The 15,069-nt window shown below is 64.9% G+C and overlaps 1 protein-coding gene across 1 annotated transcript; it reads right to left on the bottom strand.

Moving 5' to 3' along the window:
- Window positions 1-3,345: 3,345 nt before the first annotated feature.
- CREB3L4 (cAMP responsive element binding protein 3 like 4) lies at window positions 3,346-14,056 on the bottom strand. Its single transcript, XM_030541869.1, is given in 12 exon segments — window positions 3,346-4,784; window positions 4,786-5,032; window positions 5,600-5,631; window positions 5,633-5,686; window positions 7,767-7,859; window positions 9,082-9,150; window positions 9,389-9,495; window positions 10,001-10,096; window positions 10,481-10,620; window positions 11,282-11,486; window positions 12,045-12,197; window positions 13,683-14,056. Coding segments are annotated over 11 exon segments (1,233 nt in total). The 5' UTR covers window positions 13,683-14,056; the 3' UTR covers window positions 3,346-4,747.
- Window positions 14,057-15,069: the final 1,013 nt, after the last annotated feature.

The following is a 15,069-nucleotide window of genomic DNA, read 5'->3' on the forward strand; positions in this document are numbered from 1 at the left end:
CGGTACGGGCATCACAGCACCTAGCCAGGATGGGCCTGAATGCCACCGTTACACCAGAGGGGAATTTACCCCATTGATTTTCCACCAGACCGGCCAAAATCCACCCCCTACTTGTTAAAAAGATCCCTCCCTGCTTCCCATCCCCCGGTGCCTTGTGTTCCTGCTCACCCAGCCCCGGCATGGCTGAGGCCTGTGGCTGGAGCCTTCTGGGGAGCAGGCGGATTCCCTCGGGCATCGTTCGCCCCACACCCTAGTCCTGCACCCCTCAGCAGCCCGATCCTTGGCCACAAACCTGGCACCACGAGCATCAAGACTGGGCCTGCTTCAGCCCTGCACCCAGGAGAGCTGAGTCCTCTCCCCAGCTGGGGTCACTGGAGCCCCTGCCGAGCACCCTGTCCCTGCCAGGTCTCAGGCCGGTCTCTGCTCCAGAGCACGTGGGGCTGGACTCCCGCCCCCTCCTGCCCTCATTGGCCTGGCCCCTGCCCCAGCCTGCCTGGCTCCTGGATGCTGGCGCTGGAGACTCAGGTCTTGGGGGGCCCTAGCTCTTCCCATGAGCTCAGCTCCCAACATGGCTCTGAGCAGCCGGTGGGATCCCATGGCAGATGGATTCCCACTGGGGGTGGGGTTTAATGCTCTCTGGAGGTCAGCCTGGCTCCTGCCCTGGCCTGGCCGGGAAGGGGGATGCTGCTGTGCACACACTCTGTGGCTTAGCTGGTGTGACGAACTGGGACTGTTCTTATTCTGGACTGTGAACGCTGAGTGGGAGGCTGCACTGGGGGATGAGAGACTGGCTGGAGGGAGGGGACCTGCGCAGGTAACGTGAGAACCCAGGAAGGGGATAGAGGCCAGGTGACACCTCTGCCCGGGAAGCTGAACAAAGCCTGGGGGAGGAGCAGCGGGGGGGAGAGAGGGGGTTTTTCAGGAGGTGGCTGGGGACTGGAAGGGAGCCCAGATGAGGCTCTGAACCCCCAATGGGGCTGTGGTGCCCCTGGGACCCCAAGATGGACCTAATTGGGGGGGGGTCCTGTTGTCTGTACCTGCAAGGCCTGTCTGGGTCTGTGTTCCTGGAGTCTAATAAACCACCTGTGTTACTGGCTGGCTGAGAGTCCTGGTGAGTTGCAGGAAGCCGGGGGTGCAGGGCCTTGTGTCCCCCCACACTCCGTTACAGCTGGGGATTCTCGAGGGCGGCACTGACCCAGCCTCAGTGCCTGGCCTGAGCCGCTGATAACGCTGCCTGGCAGGGAAACTGATTGCCTGCTGGGACGTGGGCATGGGGGAGGTGCTGGCTGCTGCTGGATGGGACTATCCTCCCCTCCCTGGGGCAGTGTGCCCAGCTAGGCCAGGAGCGATTGGCCCTTGTATGGATGTGGAGATCTGGTTGCCAGCCTGCGCCTGGCTGGGGACCAGAGCTGCTCGGCCCCTCGGTGCCAGCCCCCCAGGGGATGCTGCCCCCCATGGGACATCGCCTGGCTCCTGCCTGGCACCCGCTGCCTTGCCCATCCCCATGAGCTCCTACTGGATTTGTGCCCAGCACAGGGTCTGAGGGTGCTGGGCAGAGCCAGTGCTGTGGGGAGGCAGGGGCCTGCGAGCTCCCCCCACATGCAGCAGGTGGATCTGAGGTGTCATGGGGGTTGGGAGGTCTCTGGGCCCCACCTGGCACAACGGGTGGATCTGTGTGTTGGGGGAGAAACCCGGACCCAGCCCTGCCCCACCAGCCTAGCATCACTGCGCGAATCTCCCCGGGAGCTAACAGGCACCCTCCTGCCCACGAGCTGCTAGAACGAGTCACTGCCCCGAGTATGAGGTGCTGGCCCGAGGGACCCCCCCCAGCGCTAGCCCCCTCCATGAATCCAAATAGCAGAGCCTTGAGGCCCCCCCCCCCCCCGCGCCATGTGGCAGGTTATGTAAGGGATGCACAAGCACCGCTAATCTGGCCCCCCCCCCCCATAATCATGCCAGTCCGCACTGGGATTAACCACATTCTGGGCCCCAGAGCAGCTGGGTACCCTGGGGCCCCTGCGTAAGCAGGGAACCTCCAGCACCGGGGTTCTCAAACTTGCTTGCACCGCAATTCCCCCTTCTGACAACAGAAATTTCTCCCTGAGCCCAGAGGGGGTTGAAGCCGGTGCCCAGGGCTGGCTCCAGCTGCCTGCAGGGAGAAGCCTTTTGGTGGGGGATGGTAATGGGCCCAGCAAGGTGAGTGCGCCGTGTCCTGGGGCGGGGAGGTGCAGGATGTGTGTGTGTGTACACGCATGTGCATTGGGGGGGCTGTGCCACTGGTCTGGGAGTGGGGGTGCCGCTGGTTTGCTGCCCTACGCTGTGATAAATGGCCATTGCAGTAGGGCTCAGGGCCATTCCCAGCTATGGGGCGTGGAGGGGGGGACCACCAGAGTTCAAAGCTCGAGGATGCAGCTATTGTCTGTCAATCAAAGGGGCTGCCCCCCCAGCAGAGAGACTGTCACGGGACAAGGCCCCACCAGCGGAGAACGGCTGAAGCAGCACCCCCACTTCCTGGTGGAGTCGGGCCCTGCCAGGTGCCGGGCACGGGCCCAGTTCCAAGCCCCCCGCCCCCCAGCCCGCGAAGCTGCCTCGTTAGTGTAGGGCTGAGGTTCGGGGGCTCCCTGAGCAGCAGCATCTCGCCCACATGGCCAGAAATCTCCTCCCCTGAGTGACCCAAATGCCTGGGGGCTCAGGGCAGGCGAGGCAGGGGGGCTGTCAGAGGGGAGGACGAGGGGGGGCCGGGCTGCAGCTTCTAACAGCTCAGCTGTGTGGGAATGAGCCTGGAGCTGCGGCCTGGCCTCTCCCCCTGTGTGTGTGCCAACCACTCCAGATCCCAGCACCGCACTGGGGGGCACGAGCACCTGCAGCAGGGCCCAGGGCAGGGACAATGAGCCCCCGACAGCCTGAGCTGTCTCTAGCCATGGCTGAGTGGCACCGGACAGGAACCGGCCTGATGGGCTCCATGCACGCGGCTCCCGCAGCCCCTGACGCCAGTTGCTCCACGCCCAGTAGGCCCCACTGAACACCCAATGCAGGCAGGCCCAGGGCTGGGGCGCTCGGGGGCAGCTGGCTCCCTGGGCACTGGAGGAGGGCGGCAGGAGGCAGCGCTAACGCTCCGTGTAGAGACAAATCCCAGGGCTGGGCCCCCGCCCTGCTCAGCCCATCAGCAGAGCCCTGGGAGGCCGGAGCCCACCTGGTGTCGGTCCCAGGTGGGGCCAGCATCGGCTGAGGCAGCTCCTGGGCCCTGTTCCCTCCAGCGGGAGCAGGACACAGAGCCCTGCCCAGCAGCGCAGAAAGAAGCGAGGTTCTGCACTGCTACACAAGCGGGGGCTCGGAGGGCTTCCCTAGCAGCCATGCTGACCCCAATGCCTTAGGCCCCAATGTCCTGTGCTGCAGGGTGTGGGAGGGTGTGCACCCCTCCGTGCTGCCCTGACATGGTGCGAGGGGGCTGCGATTAGATATGAAATTAGCCCCTGGCAGGTTGTGGTTTCCCTCACCTGGTGTCAGCCCCGGCTCCTGCTCAGGTTTCCCCTTGTCGTTCCAGTTGGATCTGATCCTTTTCTTCACTTCCTGGCCCAATCTGTTGTGTATGTTGCTGTTGCACAGCCGCTGAGGCCCACCCCAGAGGTAGCTGCATTTCAGTGCTAGGTGAAGCAAGCCTGATGTTTCTGCAGAGCCTGTTAGGTGCTTTGAGATCCTCATCGCGATGTGGGCTTATTCTCTGCGCCCGGAGCCGCCTGGCCCAGACTAGCCCAAAGCCGGGTGAAAACTAAACAGGATATTTTATTAACTAGAGATGCCCCCCGCCACTGGCACGGGGTGAGTGGGGGCTCATAACAGAAAACAGCTGTGCCACTAGCACTCCCTGCGATAGGAACCCAGCTCCCTGCCATGCGCCAGGGGCAAGCTCTGCCCAGACCGGCCTTTTCCCATCTGCACCTGGTGCAGCTGGCAGCATTAAAGCTTTTGTCTAAAACTGAACATTTCTAGCCCTTTTGGTTCCCACGAAACTGCCCCTCCTCCCCCCGCCACGTGCTGCACCCCCGGGTCAGCAGAGAGCACACGAGAGGCGCCCGCAGCCTGGGGTACGGTGCTGACTCTGGAACCTAATGGTGGACAATTGCCTGGCTGAGCATTTTAGTAGAAACAGGTGGGCAATGTGGAATTGTGGGTGGAGCTGGGGGGTTGTGGGCGGAGCTTGACTGGGGCTACTTATTTCCTGCCAGTCAAAAGCCTCCTGGGCAGAACTGAATGCGCGGGCAGTGCCTGCTGCCTTCGCAGAGTTCACCTTCCCGAGCGTGGCACATGGAAATGGCTTGGCCTCTCCCACTGGCTCTTCGGGCTTCTGGCCAGGTGCCAGACCGAGTGCGTTTCCCGTTGGAGCCATGAATTTTCAGTCCCGCGTGGCGGCTTGGCGTGTCGAGTTCTCGCAGCATGTTCTGGAGCCTGATGGGGTTTTCGGTGATCAACACACAATCGTCCGTGATGCTGAGATGCTTTAACCACTTTCTGCTCAGGTTGATTCCACCCTCCCCGCCGCGCTACCATTTCCAGGCAGGCTGGGAAGAGTTTTGGGGAACCCGGTTCCCCTCGTTTCACACCTTTCTTACCTGGGCTGCCAGGGGGGGATCAAACACCGTTTTATGCAAAGTGCTGTCAGAATCTGCTTCCTTTGCTCGTCTGCTGTGGTTTGTTGCTGCCCTGCCCTGGGAACGCAGCTCTCCGGCCCGTCTGGTCCCTGCTGCCCTCACATCTCGTCGCCATGGCCTGACTTAGCTGCATCCGCTGGCTCCAGCTCCGTTCCCCTGGGGCTGCCCCATGGGAGCCGCCGGCTGCTCCAGCTGGGCCTGAGTGGTCATGTTTGTGCCCTTCTGGCTCCCGTCTGCCCCTTCCACTGCATCCTCCGCCACAGCCTCGAGCCCCAGCTGCTCCCCCCGGGGTGGTTCAGGCTCTGGGGCCGGCGGCTCCTGGGTGCCGGGGGCTTCAGCCAGTTCTGAGAACTCCCCCTGGTTCAGGATGTTCCTCGAGATCACTGGGGTGTGGGGGGAAGGGCAGCATTAGGGGCTGGCTGGCAGGGCACATCCTGTGCCAGTGGGGCGGAGGCGCAGGGGGCTGCCCTGTGCTTGGGGCTGGTGGGGCAGGGGACCCTGTGCCAGTGGGCCCCTTGTGCCAGGAGACCTGTACCAGAGGGGCAGAGGTGTGGGGGGGGGGCTGTGCTGGAGGCTGGTGGAGCAGGGGCCCTGTGCCAGTGGGGCAGGGGTGCACGGGGCCCCTTGTGCCAGGGGACCCTGTACCAGTGGAGCAGAGGTGGTGTGGGGGCCCTGTGCTGGGGGCTGGTGGGGCAGGGGGCCCTGTGCCAGTGGGGCAGGGATGTGGGGGTGGGAGACAGATGCTGTTTGTAGCCGTGTCTCTGGACAGATCCCTTTGGGCAGAGCCAGGCCAAGCAGCGCCAGGAAGGTCCCGGATCTGCTCTGGAGGGGAACAGCTCCGGGGAGCTCATTGGAGAGGGTCAGCCCTGGGGTGGGGGGGTTTGGTTCTGACCCCTCCCTGGGTCTATGGGGAAGCTCCACCCCACCCCCCCCAGCACCACGGCTGTTACCTCCGGTGGGCTGGTAGCCGCCCTGGCTGCCCAGCGCCCCTGCGCAGGGGGCTGTAGCTGGGGAAGAGGATGAGTCCCAGGGAGAAATCAGGATCTGCAGGAGGAAGAAGGATCAAAGCCCCGTCCCTGTGCAGGAGCGGGGGTGCTCGGGGGGTCAGTGGGTGCACAGCGGGGCCCGGGCTGTGGGTGGCTCTGAGCTCTGCGGGTGTGCACAGGAGCAGGGGGAGGGGGCTGTGTGCTTGGGGGGGTCAGTGGGTGCACAGCGGGGCCCGGGCTGTGGGTGGCTCTGAGCTCTGCGGGTGTGCACAGGAGCAGGGGGAGGGGGCTGTGTGCTCGGGGGGGGGCAGTGGGTGCACAGTGGGGCCTGGGCTATGGGTGGCTCTGAGCTCTGCGGGTGTGCACAGGAGCAGGGGAGGGGGGCTGTGTGCTCGGGGGGGGTCAGTGGGTGCACAGTGGGGCCTGGGCTATGGGTGGCTCTGAGCTCTGCGGGTGTGCACAGGAGCAGGGGGAGGGGGGCTGTGTGCTCAGGGGGTCAGTGGGTGCACAGTGGGGCCCGGGCTGGTGGCTCTGAGCTCTGCGGGTGTGCACAGGAGCTGGGGGAGGGGGGTTTGCTCGGGGGGGTCAGTGGGTGCACAGTGGGGCCTGGGCTATGGGTGGCTCTGAGCTCTGCGGTGTGCACAGGAGCAGGGGGAGGGGGGCTGTGTGCTCAGGGGGTCAGTGGGTGCACAGTGGGGCCCGGCTGTGGGTGGCTCTGAGCTCTGCGGGTGTGCACAGGAGCAGGGGGAGGGGGGCTGTGTTCGGGGGGGGGCAGTGGGTGCACAGTGGGGCCTGGGCTATGGGTGGCTCTGAGCTCTGTGGGCGTGCACAGGAGCGGGGGAGGGGGGCTGTGTGCTCGGAGGGGGTGCTCGGGGGGGGTCAGTGGGTGCACAGCGGGGCCCAGGCTGTGGGTGGCTCTGAGCTCTGCAGGTCTGCACAGGAGCAGGCTGTGTGGCTGTGGAGGGCTGTGTGTAGACGTGGATTGTGGGCACTCTGCGTGGGTGTCGCCGTCCTGGATGCCCAGGCCCCCCCGTGCAGGGGAGCTGGAGCAGAGGCCTCTGCATCGGGGTGGTAATGTGTGTGGCCCTGGGGGGGATGGAAGGTGTCAGTTTGTGTGGCTGGGAGTGTGCACAGGCCAGTGTCTGTGCGGATGTGCCCAGCAGTGTGTCTGGCCTGGTGCTGTGTGCAGGCCGTGCGTGGGGCCACGTGCTCTGTGCCGTGCGTGGGGCCACGTGCTCTGTGCTGTGAGTGGGGCCATGTGCTCTGTGCCTGCCCCGGAGCAGGCCGTGCATGGGGCCACGTGGTCTGTGCCGTGCGTGGGGCCACGTGCTTGCCTTTTGGGGGGGGGCTCTGTGCTGGGGGGGGGGTGCCGTGCGTGGGCACGTGCTCTGTGCTGTGCGTGGGGCCACGTGCTCTGTGCCTGCCCCGGAGCAGCCGTGCGTGGAGCCACGTGCTCTGTGCCGTGCGTGGGCCACGTGCTCTGTGCTGTGCCCATGTGTGGGCCATGCTCTGTGCCTGCCCCGTGATAGGCTGTGCGGGGCCAGTGCTCTGTGCCCCTGGAGCAGGCTGTGTGAGTGGCTGGATGCTTTGTGCCATGCGTGAGGCTGGGAGATTTGTGCCCGCCATGGAGCAGGCCATGTGTGGGGCCATGTGCTCTGTGCCGTGTGTGGGGCCACATGCTCTGTGCCCACTCTGGAGCAGGCCGTGCGTGGGGCCACGTGCTCTGTGCCTGCCCCGGAGCAGGCCGTGCGTGGGGCCACGTGCTCTGTGCTATATGTGGGGCTGGGTGCTCTGTGCCCACCCTGGAGCAGGCTGTGTGGGGGGGCCGGGTGCTTTGTGCCGTGTGTGGTGCCACATGCTCTGTGCCCACCCCAGAGCAGGCCGTGCGTGGGGCCGGGTGCTTTGTGCCGTGTGTGGGGCCACATGCTCTGTGCCCACCCCAGAGCAGGCCGTGCATGGGGCCGGGTGCTTTGTGCCGTGTGTGGGGCCGAGAGATTTGTGCCCACCCCAGAGCAGGCCGTGTGTGGGGCCGGGAGATTTGTGCCCACCCCAGAGCAGGCCGTGTGTGGGGCCGTGTGCTCTGTGCCCACCCCGGAGCAGGCCGTGTGTGGGCCGCGAGCGCGGGAGCTCAGCCCGTACCAGGACGCAGGTGCTGGTCTGCGCTGCCTTGCTGGACGTGGGTTTGATCAGCGCTTGCAGCTTTCGCAGCTGGCCCAGCAGGGACCTGTGGGGGGAGACAGCGTTCGAGGGGGGCTCCTGAGGGGGGGGGGCGCAGAACCCAGCAGCAGAGCCAGGCGGGTGCTCACCCAGTGGCCTTTATGCCACCATCCTGTCAGGGATCCCCTGAATCACCAGCCACCCTCCAACACCTCTGCACCTTCCAGTGGCTTCCCCACAGCTCTGTTAATGCACCCTGATCCTCGGGGGGAGGGGGGTGGCTGGGAGCCAGGACGCCTGGGTTCTCTCCTGGCTCTGGGAGAGGAGTGGGGTCTAGCAGTTACAGGGGGGGGGCTGGGAGCCAGGTCTCCTGGGATCTCTCCTGGCTCTGGCCGGGGAGTGGGGTCTAGCGGTTGGGAGTGGGGATGGGAGCCAGGACTCCTGGGTTCTCTCCTGGCTGTGGCAGGGGAGTGGGGTCTAGCGGTTAGAGTGGGGGAGGGGAGGCAGGACTCCTGGGTTCTCTCCTGGCTCTGGAAGGGAAGTGGGGTCTAGCGGTTGGATGCGGGGATGGGAGGCAGGACTCCTGGGTTCTCTCCTGGCTGTGGCAGGGGAGTTGGGTCTAGCGGTTGGGGGCGGGGATGGGAGCCAGGACTCCTGGGTTCTCTCCTGGCTGTGGCAGGGGAGTGGGGTCTAGCGGTTAGAGTGGGGGAGGGGAGGGGAGGCAGGACTCCTGGGTTCTCTCCTGGCTCTGGAAGGGAAGTGGGGTCTAGCGGTTGGATGCGGGATGGGAGGCAGGACTCCTGGGTTCTCTCCTGGCTGTGGCAGGGGAGTTGGGTCTAGCAGTTGGGGGCGGGGGATGGGAGCCAGGACTCCTGGGTTCTCTCCTGGCTGTGGCAGGGGAGTGGGGTTCTAGCGGTTAGAGTGGGGGCGGGGAGGGGAGGCAGGACTCCTGGGTTCTCTCCTGGCTGTGGCAGGGGAGTAGGGTCTAGCGGTTGGATGCGGGGGATGGGAGCCAGGACTCCTGGGTCTCTCCTGGCTGTGGCAGGGGAGTAGGGTCTAGCGGTTGGAATGCGGGGATGGGAGCCAGGAGTCCTGGGTTCTCTCCTGGCTCTGGAAGGGAAGTGGGGTCTAGCGGTTGGATGCGGGGATGGGAGCCAGGACTCCTGGGTTCTCTCCTGGCTGTGGCAGGGAGTAGGTCTAGCGGTTGGATGCGGGGATGGGAGCAGGACCTCCTGGATCTCTCCTGGCTCTGGAAGGGATGTGGGGGCTCGTGGTCCCATTGCACTCACACATTGTGTTTCTCCAGCTCCTGCACCTTCTTCTGCAGCTGCTGGTTCTGGGCTGAACATGCTGCCACCCTGCCAGAAGAAGAGAGTAAGAGGGGTTCGGGTCCTGGCCAGCTGCCCTCCCAGAGCCCAGGAGAGCACCCCCTGCCCCCGGGACGCACAGACACCTGGCTGTGACAGGGCAGACGGCTGGCACCCTTGGCACAGGATCTGCCGGAGAAGGGTCAGCTCGGCAGTGGAGGACGCTCCCAGTGTCTGGCTCTGAGCAGGGCCGACAGTGCCCTCGCAGGGGGTCTGGGGGGGCTCTCACCGGCTCTCCAGCCCATCGATGTATTCCTTCTTCCGCCGCCGGCTGTCCTGAGCCGACTGCTTGTTCCGGATCTTCCTTCGCACCTTCTTCAGGAGCCGCTCCTCGGCCTGTGGGGCAGACACAGCCTGAAAGCTCAGCGGGGTGTCTCCCCCTGCCCTCCAGCAGCGCCGCTCACATCCCCGCCAGGGTTCAGTGGTCCCAGCTGCAGGGGGCAAGTCCCTGTTCTTGTCTCTGGTCTGACCCCGCCCTGCGGTTAGCAGCCAGGTCTCTGTGGCTGCAGCCCTGCCTGCCTGCAGCCCTGCCTGCCTGCCCTGGGCATGTCGAGGGCTCCCGGGGCGGGTAGGGCCAGGTGGGTGGAGCTGGACTGGCCGGCTGCACTGGCTGGTGAGTCATAAAACCTGCTGGCTGCATGCCGGAGGCAGGACAGGCTCCCCCGTGGACAGGCTCTGCCCTGCAAACTCACACCAGCAGTCACCCTCTCTTGCTTGGGCCTACACACACGGGTACTTGCACATGCCCTCGTGCAGGCTTGCACGCTCCTTGCACACTTGGAGGCACGCTCAGGACAGTACTGGCTCCCACCCGCACACTCACGCCTGCTGGCTTCTGTACCTTGGTGAGGGGCAGGTTACTGGGCAGGGACACCCCCTCTTGCGACAGCAGCCGCTTCTCCTCATCCGTCAGGAACAGATCCGGGAACTGCAGCTGCTGGAGAGAATCACTTTCTGCAGAGCCTAGGGTGGGGTCCTCCCTCCCCTTCCCCCAGCCCTCCACATCCCTCAGGGCCAGGAGGGGCATGACTCTCGCTCTGCTCTGGAGGGGAACCACGGTGAGCCAGGATCCTAGACAGGACTTGGGGAACGGGGGCAGCGCCTCGGGCACTGTGTGCAGCTGCTCATCTACAGGGGATCCTGATGGGGGGCATGAGGGGCTGTGGGCTGGGACCAGGGGCATCGTGCCACCTTCTCACAAAGTGTTTTTCCTGCTGCTGGGGGCAGGGGGGAGCCAAGTCCTGCCTGGCCCTTCCCCCCCTGCTGGAAAGCCACCTTGGACAGTCCAGCGTGAGAGGAGGGGGATCCTGAGCTGACTTACCAGGGCCACAGCTGCCTGCATGTCCCCAGCGCTCACCAGCACGGGCACCGTGCCAGGCCTGGCCATGGCAGACGGGGGTGCAGATGGCAGCTCATTCACAATGCAGGCGTCAGGGATCAGCAAGGGGGGCGACCAATCACCTAGGGCCAGAGACGCAGCACGGGGTCAGGCATGAGGCAGGGAGGCTGCTTCCCTGGGGCAGAGCCCCCTCCTGTGTGCCCAGCCTGGGAAAGGTGGGGCAGGAATGGGGGGAGCTCTAAGGCCAGGATTGAGCAGGGATCCTTCTCCTCTGGCCCATCCCCCGACCCGCCTCCACCTGGGCGAGCGTCCCCAGGAGTGGGGGCCTCGGACACTGCCCTCAGCCCCCCCGCCCCTCTCTCTGCTTCCCAGCTGTGAGGGGGGAGGCGCTGCTGGGCCTCGGGGCCGGCGGGGGCTAAAATGCTGATTATTGTTCCGGGGGTGAGGGGCAAGGGCCCGGGGTGACGTCGGGGCTGAGGGGTTCAAAGTGCAGCAGACAGGGGAATGGATGGACAGAGGGGCACAGATGGGAGCTTGCAGCATGCAACGTGGCAGGTTACACAGAACGCTCATCTCCGCCGGCCGCCCCATAGGCAGGACAAGGGGCAGCGGTGGGGCAGCGTGGAGGATTCAGGGGGACGACTGACTCCCCTCGCCCTGAGGCTGCACTGCACCCCCACTAAACACCAGCCTGGGGAGGGGCAGGGAGCCCAGCGCTGGTGTCTCTGCGGCTGTGATCCGTGCCCAGAGCCAGCTGCCCCCCCCCGCCCCGCCCGCACTCACCCAGCTGGATGGAGACCATGTCGCTGTGGAGGGGGTCGCTCTGGTCGCAGACGACGGCGCAGAAGGCGGCGGGGGCCCCCTCGTCGGGCTGGGGGCTGTCCGAGCCAGGCTCATCCGAGATGCCGCTGTCGCTGCCCGGGCTGTACACCTTGTTAGGGTTGATGATCATGTTGAGGAAGTCCTCGGGCTCACTGTCGTTCAGCCCCTGGAACGGGCACCGGGGACGTTGGCTGGAGCCGGCGGCTGGGAGAGGCCCAGGAGAGGGCACCTCGCAGTTGTGGGCAGTGCCCCAGAATGGGGCTAGGGGCACCTGGCCGTGCTGCCTTGCCCAGACCCTGCCTGCTGGTGCTTTCGGCAATGCCAGGGCCCGTCTGCCGCGAGTGGCTGCCTGACCTCCCTTGCCCGGGCCAAAGCCCATCTCCGCAGCCCCGATGAGACCCTTCTCCGGCCCCTGGCCAGTGCAGCGCAGCTGCATGTGGTGGGACAGCTGCTGGCTCCCTCCCCAGAGGTAGCTGCCTCAGCAGGCTGGCAGAGAGGGATTCCCCCCGCCCAGGCAGTCAGGGTCCCATGGGGCTAAGGACCTGGGGCAGGGCCCTAGGAAGCATGGACCTGGTTCCTGCAGGGCCAAGACCTGGCCTATGTTGCTCCTGCCCCCGTGCTGCAGAGCAGGCGTCCTACAGTGACCTGGGGAGCCCACCTGGGCTAGTGTCTGAGCCCCCAGCTTGCCCTTCCCCTCCCCACTCTGCAGTTGGCCCCTACTCACGCTGCCCCTGCTGACTGCCCATGGCTCAAAGCCCTTCTCCAGGGTGGGAGCCGGCTCTGAGAGGGCGAATGGGAGATCTGGGCTCGGTACGGCGCTGCTGGGGCCCAGCTCGAAGAGAACAGCCTGGAGTGCGGGGCTGCCGGGCTCCCCCATCTGGGACAGACAGAGACAGACAAGAGCACGTCAGGCAGCGTCACTGCCCACCTTCCCCCCGCCCCGCCCCGCCACACCCACCCTGCGCACCCTCCAGCCTGGCTGGGCGTCCGGTTGTGACGGCTGCACCCTGGGGACCCAGCGATTCAGAACAGAAAATCCTGCCAGCGCCACAGACTGAGCCGGGACCGGCAGCCCGGCTATGCATGGGGCAGGGCAGAGCCACCTTGACTTTCACCTGCATGTGCCTCACCTGTCAGCAGGGCCCGGTGCGTGTAGTGCAAAGCCTGGCGCTGCTGCTCCCCGAGCACCCCTCTGAGCACCCGTGGGTGCACGGTCACACGCTCGCCACCCAGACATACACGCAGCGTACATGCAAACTCCCACAGCGCGCGCGCGCGCGCACACACACACACACACACACACACACACACACACACACACAGGAAACACTTCGTGCTGGTTTACAAGGCCCTGGCTGTGAAGCTGAGTGTGTCCCCGCCTCACCCACCCCCAGGAGGTGCCTGTTCCCGCTGAGAGCTGCGTTTCTACAATCCCCTGGTTACTGAGCGCCAGGCGCAGGCTGGGAGTGGCTGGGGGGCACCATGCCCCTGGTGCAGGGCCCCCAGGGCTGGGCTGCAACCTACCTTCGCCTGGTTCCAGGGAGCAGGTTGTTACCCAGCCAGACTGGTTGCACCTAGGACCGCAGCCTTTTGCTTCACACCAGGATCTCGGCATCCTGGACAGCCCCAGCCAACGCCCACCCTGGGCCTTAAAAGGGCAAAGGGCTCCTTGGCACCCACTGCACCCAGCCGAGGCAGGGGCTTTAGCTGCCAGCGTGTGTGGCGGGAGGAGGCTTCGGGCCTGGCTGTTGGCTTTCGGTGAACTGGATTTCCCTGCAAGGGGCCCGGGCCCAGAGACACAGGGCTGGGCTGGGGGGCAGGGGAAGGGAGTGGGGAGGCCTGCAAAGAGGGGGACAAGGGCTGTGGGGAGAGGACCTCAGGTATTGCTCTCCAGAGCCCCTCTGGCAAACGGAGGCACGTTGGTGGGGGGCTGCCCCTTTGTTACACATTGTCACCTCATGCTGCTCAGCCCTCATATTTCCCCCCGTCCCCTCCAGGCTGGAGCGGCAAATCGTGGAGGGAAGAAGCAACAGGCCAGGTTGCAGAGTCCTGTGTGTGTGGCAGCTCCAGCGCTCGGCCAGCTCAAGCCTGGCCCAGTGAACTGGGGGAGTCTCATGCTGTCCCTCCTCCCACCGTTAACCTGGCATGGCCAGCCCATCGGGCAGCAGCACCACCCATCCTGCTGGCAATGGCATGCACCAGTCCATGGCACTCGCCCAATCACACACTGGGTCACACATCCAGTCACGTGATCGCTCGCACACACGGGGACACACATGGAGTCACGTGAGCTCTCTCACACGCAGGGTCTCTCCCTCTCGCACACACACACCCACCTCTGGTGTCACACGCACAGACCCACCTCGCTGAAATTGCTGGTCCCACCAGTGTAGCTTTACGGAGGCAAACCCTGGGTCCTTTGTAGCTTGTGCAAAGTGCTCGCTGGGGCTGACTTCGCCCCGGTACAATCCGGCTGATGTCAGTGGAGTCTATGACGTGGCACCAGTGGGCATGGGGGCAGCCCCAGGGGGAGTTCCATCTCACTAGCGAAGGAAGGGGAAGCACCAAAGGGCTCAGGATTTGAGCCTGGAGTTCTCACCAAGATCTGATTCGCACTCCGACTAAACTCTGGCCACAGCCCCGTCCGGCTCCCCTGGGGTGCTGGGGCTTTGGGTCTCCATTTACAAAGTGCATTGACTCTAGTGGGGGTGAAGAGAGCTGGGGTGATGGTCATTACACAACAACAGTGACTGTGTGTGGGGGGGAGTGTAGCTAGATAGATGGGGAGTATGGGGCTAGCTAGCTTGGATGGATAGCTAGATAGATGGGGTGTGTATGGGGATGGATAATTAGATGGGGCAGAGAGGCTAGATAGGTTAGTTTAGACAGATGCTGGGTGTGTCGGGCTGGAGGCATAGACAGAGGGGAGTTTGGGGGTAGTTAGCTAGCTAGGTGATGGGCTGGAGGGATAGACAGGTGGGGGGATAGATAGCTGCTGGGTGTGTCGAGCTGGAAGGATGGACAGGCGCGTGGGGACGGGGATAAATGAGATCACAGTAGGTGAGGATGAGGGAAGGGCACCCACACCAGTGCTGGTAAGTTGCTGGGTGGTGGCTGACCCGCGGGACAAGCTGGCAGACCCAGGCACACGGCTGGGCCCATTGGCAAACCCTGCGCTGCCAGCCCCAGGCACTGCCCTTTTAAGCAACTCGCAGGCTGGCGGAGGAGGTTGGACGTTGACCCGCCTGAGGTGGGGCTGCAGGCAGCTCTGGGCAGCCAGTGCAAAGAAAAGTGCTTTGTCCCAGGAGCCGGTTTGGCAGCAGGATGCAGCTGGGCTTGGCATGATCCTGCCCAGGGCCTGATCCTCCTCTCACCCCACCGGGCTGGTGTAAATCAGGAGCCAATGTGGGGCAAGCGGAGGGGCTGGATCAGACCTGGGCAGTGGTACTGGGGCAGCCACCTAAAACCAGAGCTTACTTTATATTGAGGCTTCCAGGGCTGAGCCCCGGCACCTCTGGGGCTGGCAATTCGTAGCCCCAGCGCCTCTTTCGTTCCAAATGACGCTCCGCCTATGACCTCCTCATGTCTGGACAAGCCCGGATCTCAGGGGGTTACCAATGGGGAACAAGGCACAGCAAAGAACAGGCTCCCACTACCCCCAATCTCACTCTGCCCCCACTGTTACTGCTTCTTTTCCTTTGGCCAGGAGCTGTCATCCAGGGGCCAGCACGCTGCCCTGTAGCAGGGGG

Source organism: Gopherus evgoodei, chromosome 24 (assembly GCF_007399415.2).
Source record: "Gopherus evgoodei ecotype Sinaloan lineage chromosome 24, rGopEvg1_v1.p, whole genome shotgun sequence".
NCBI lineage: Eukaryota > Metazoa > Chordata > Testudines > Testudinidae > Gopherus > Gopherus evgoodei.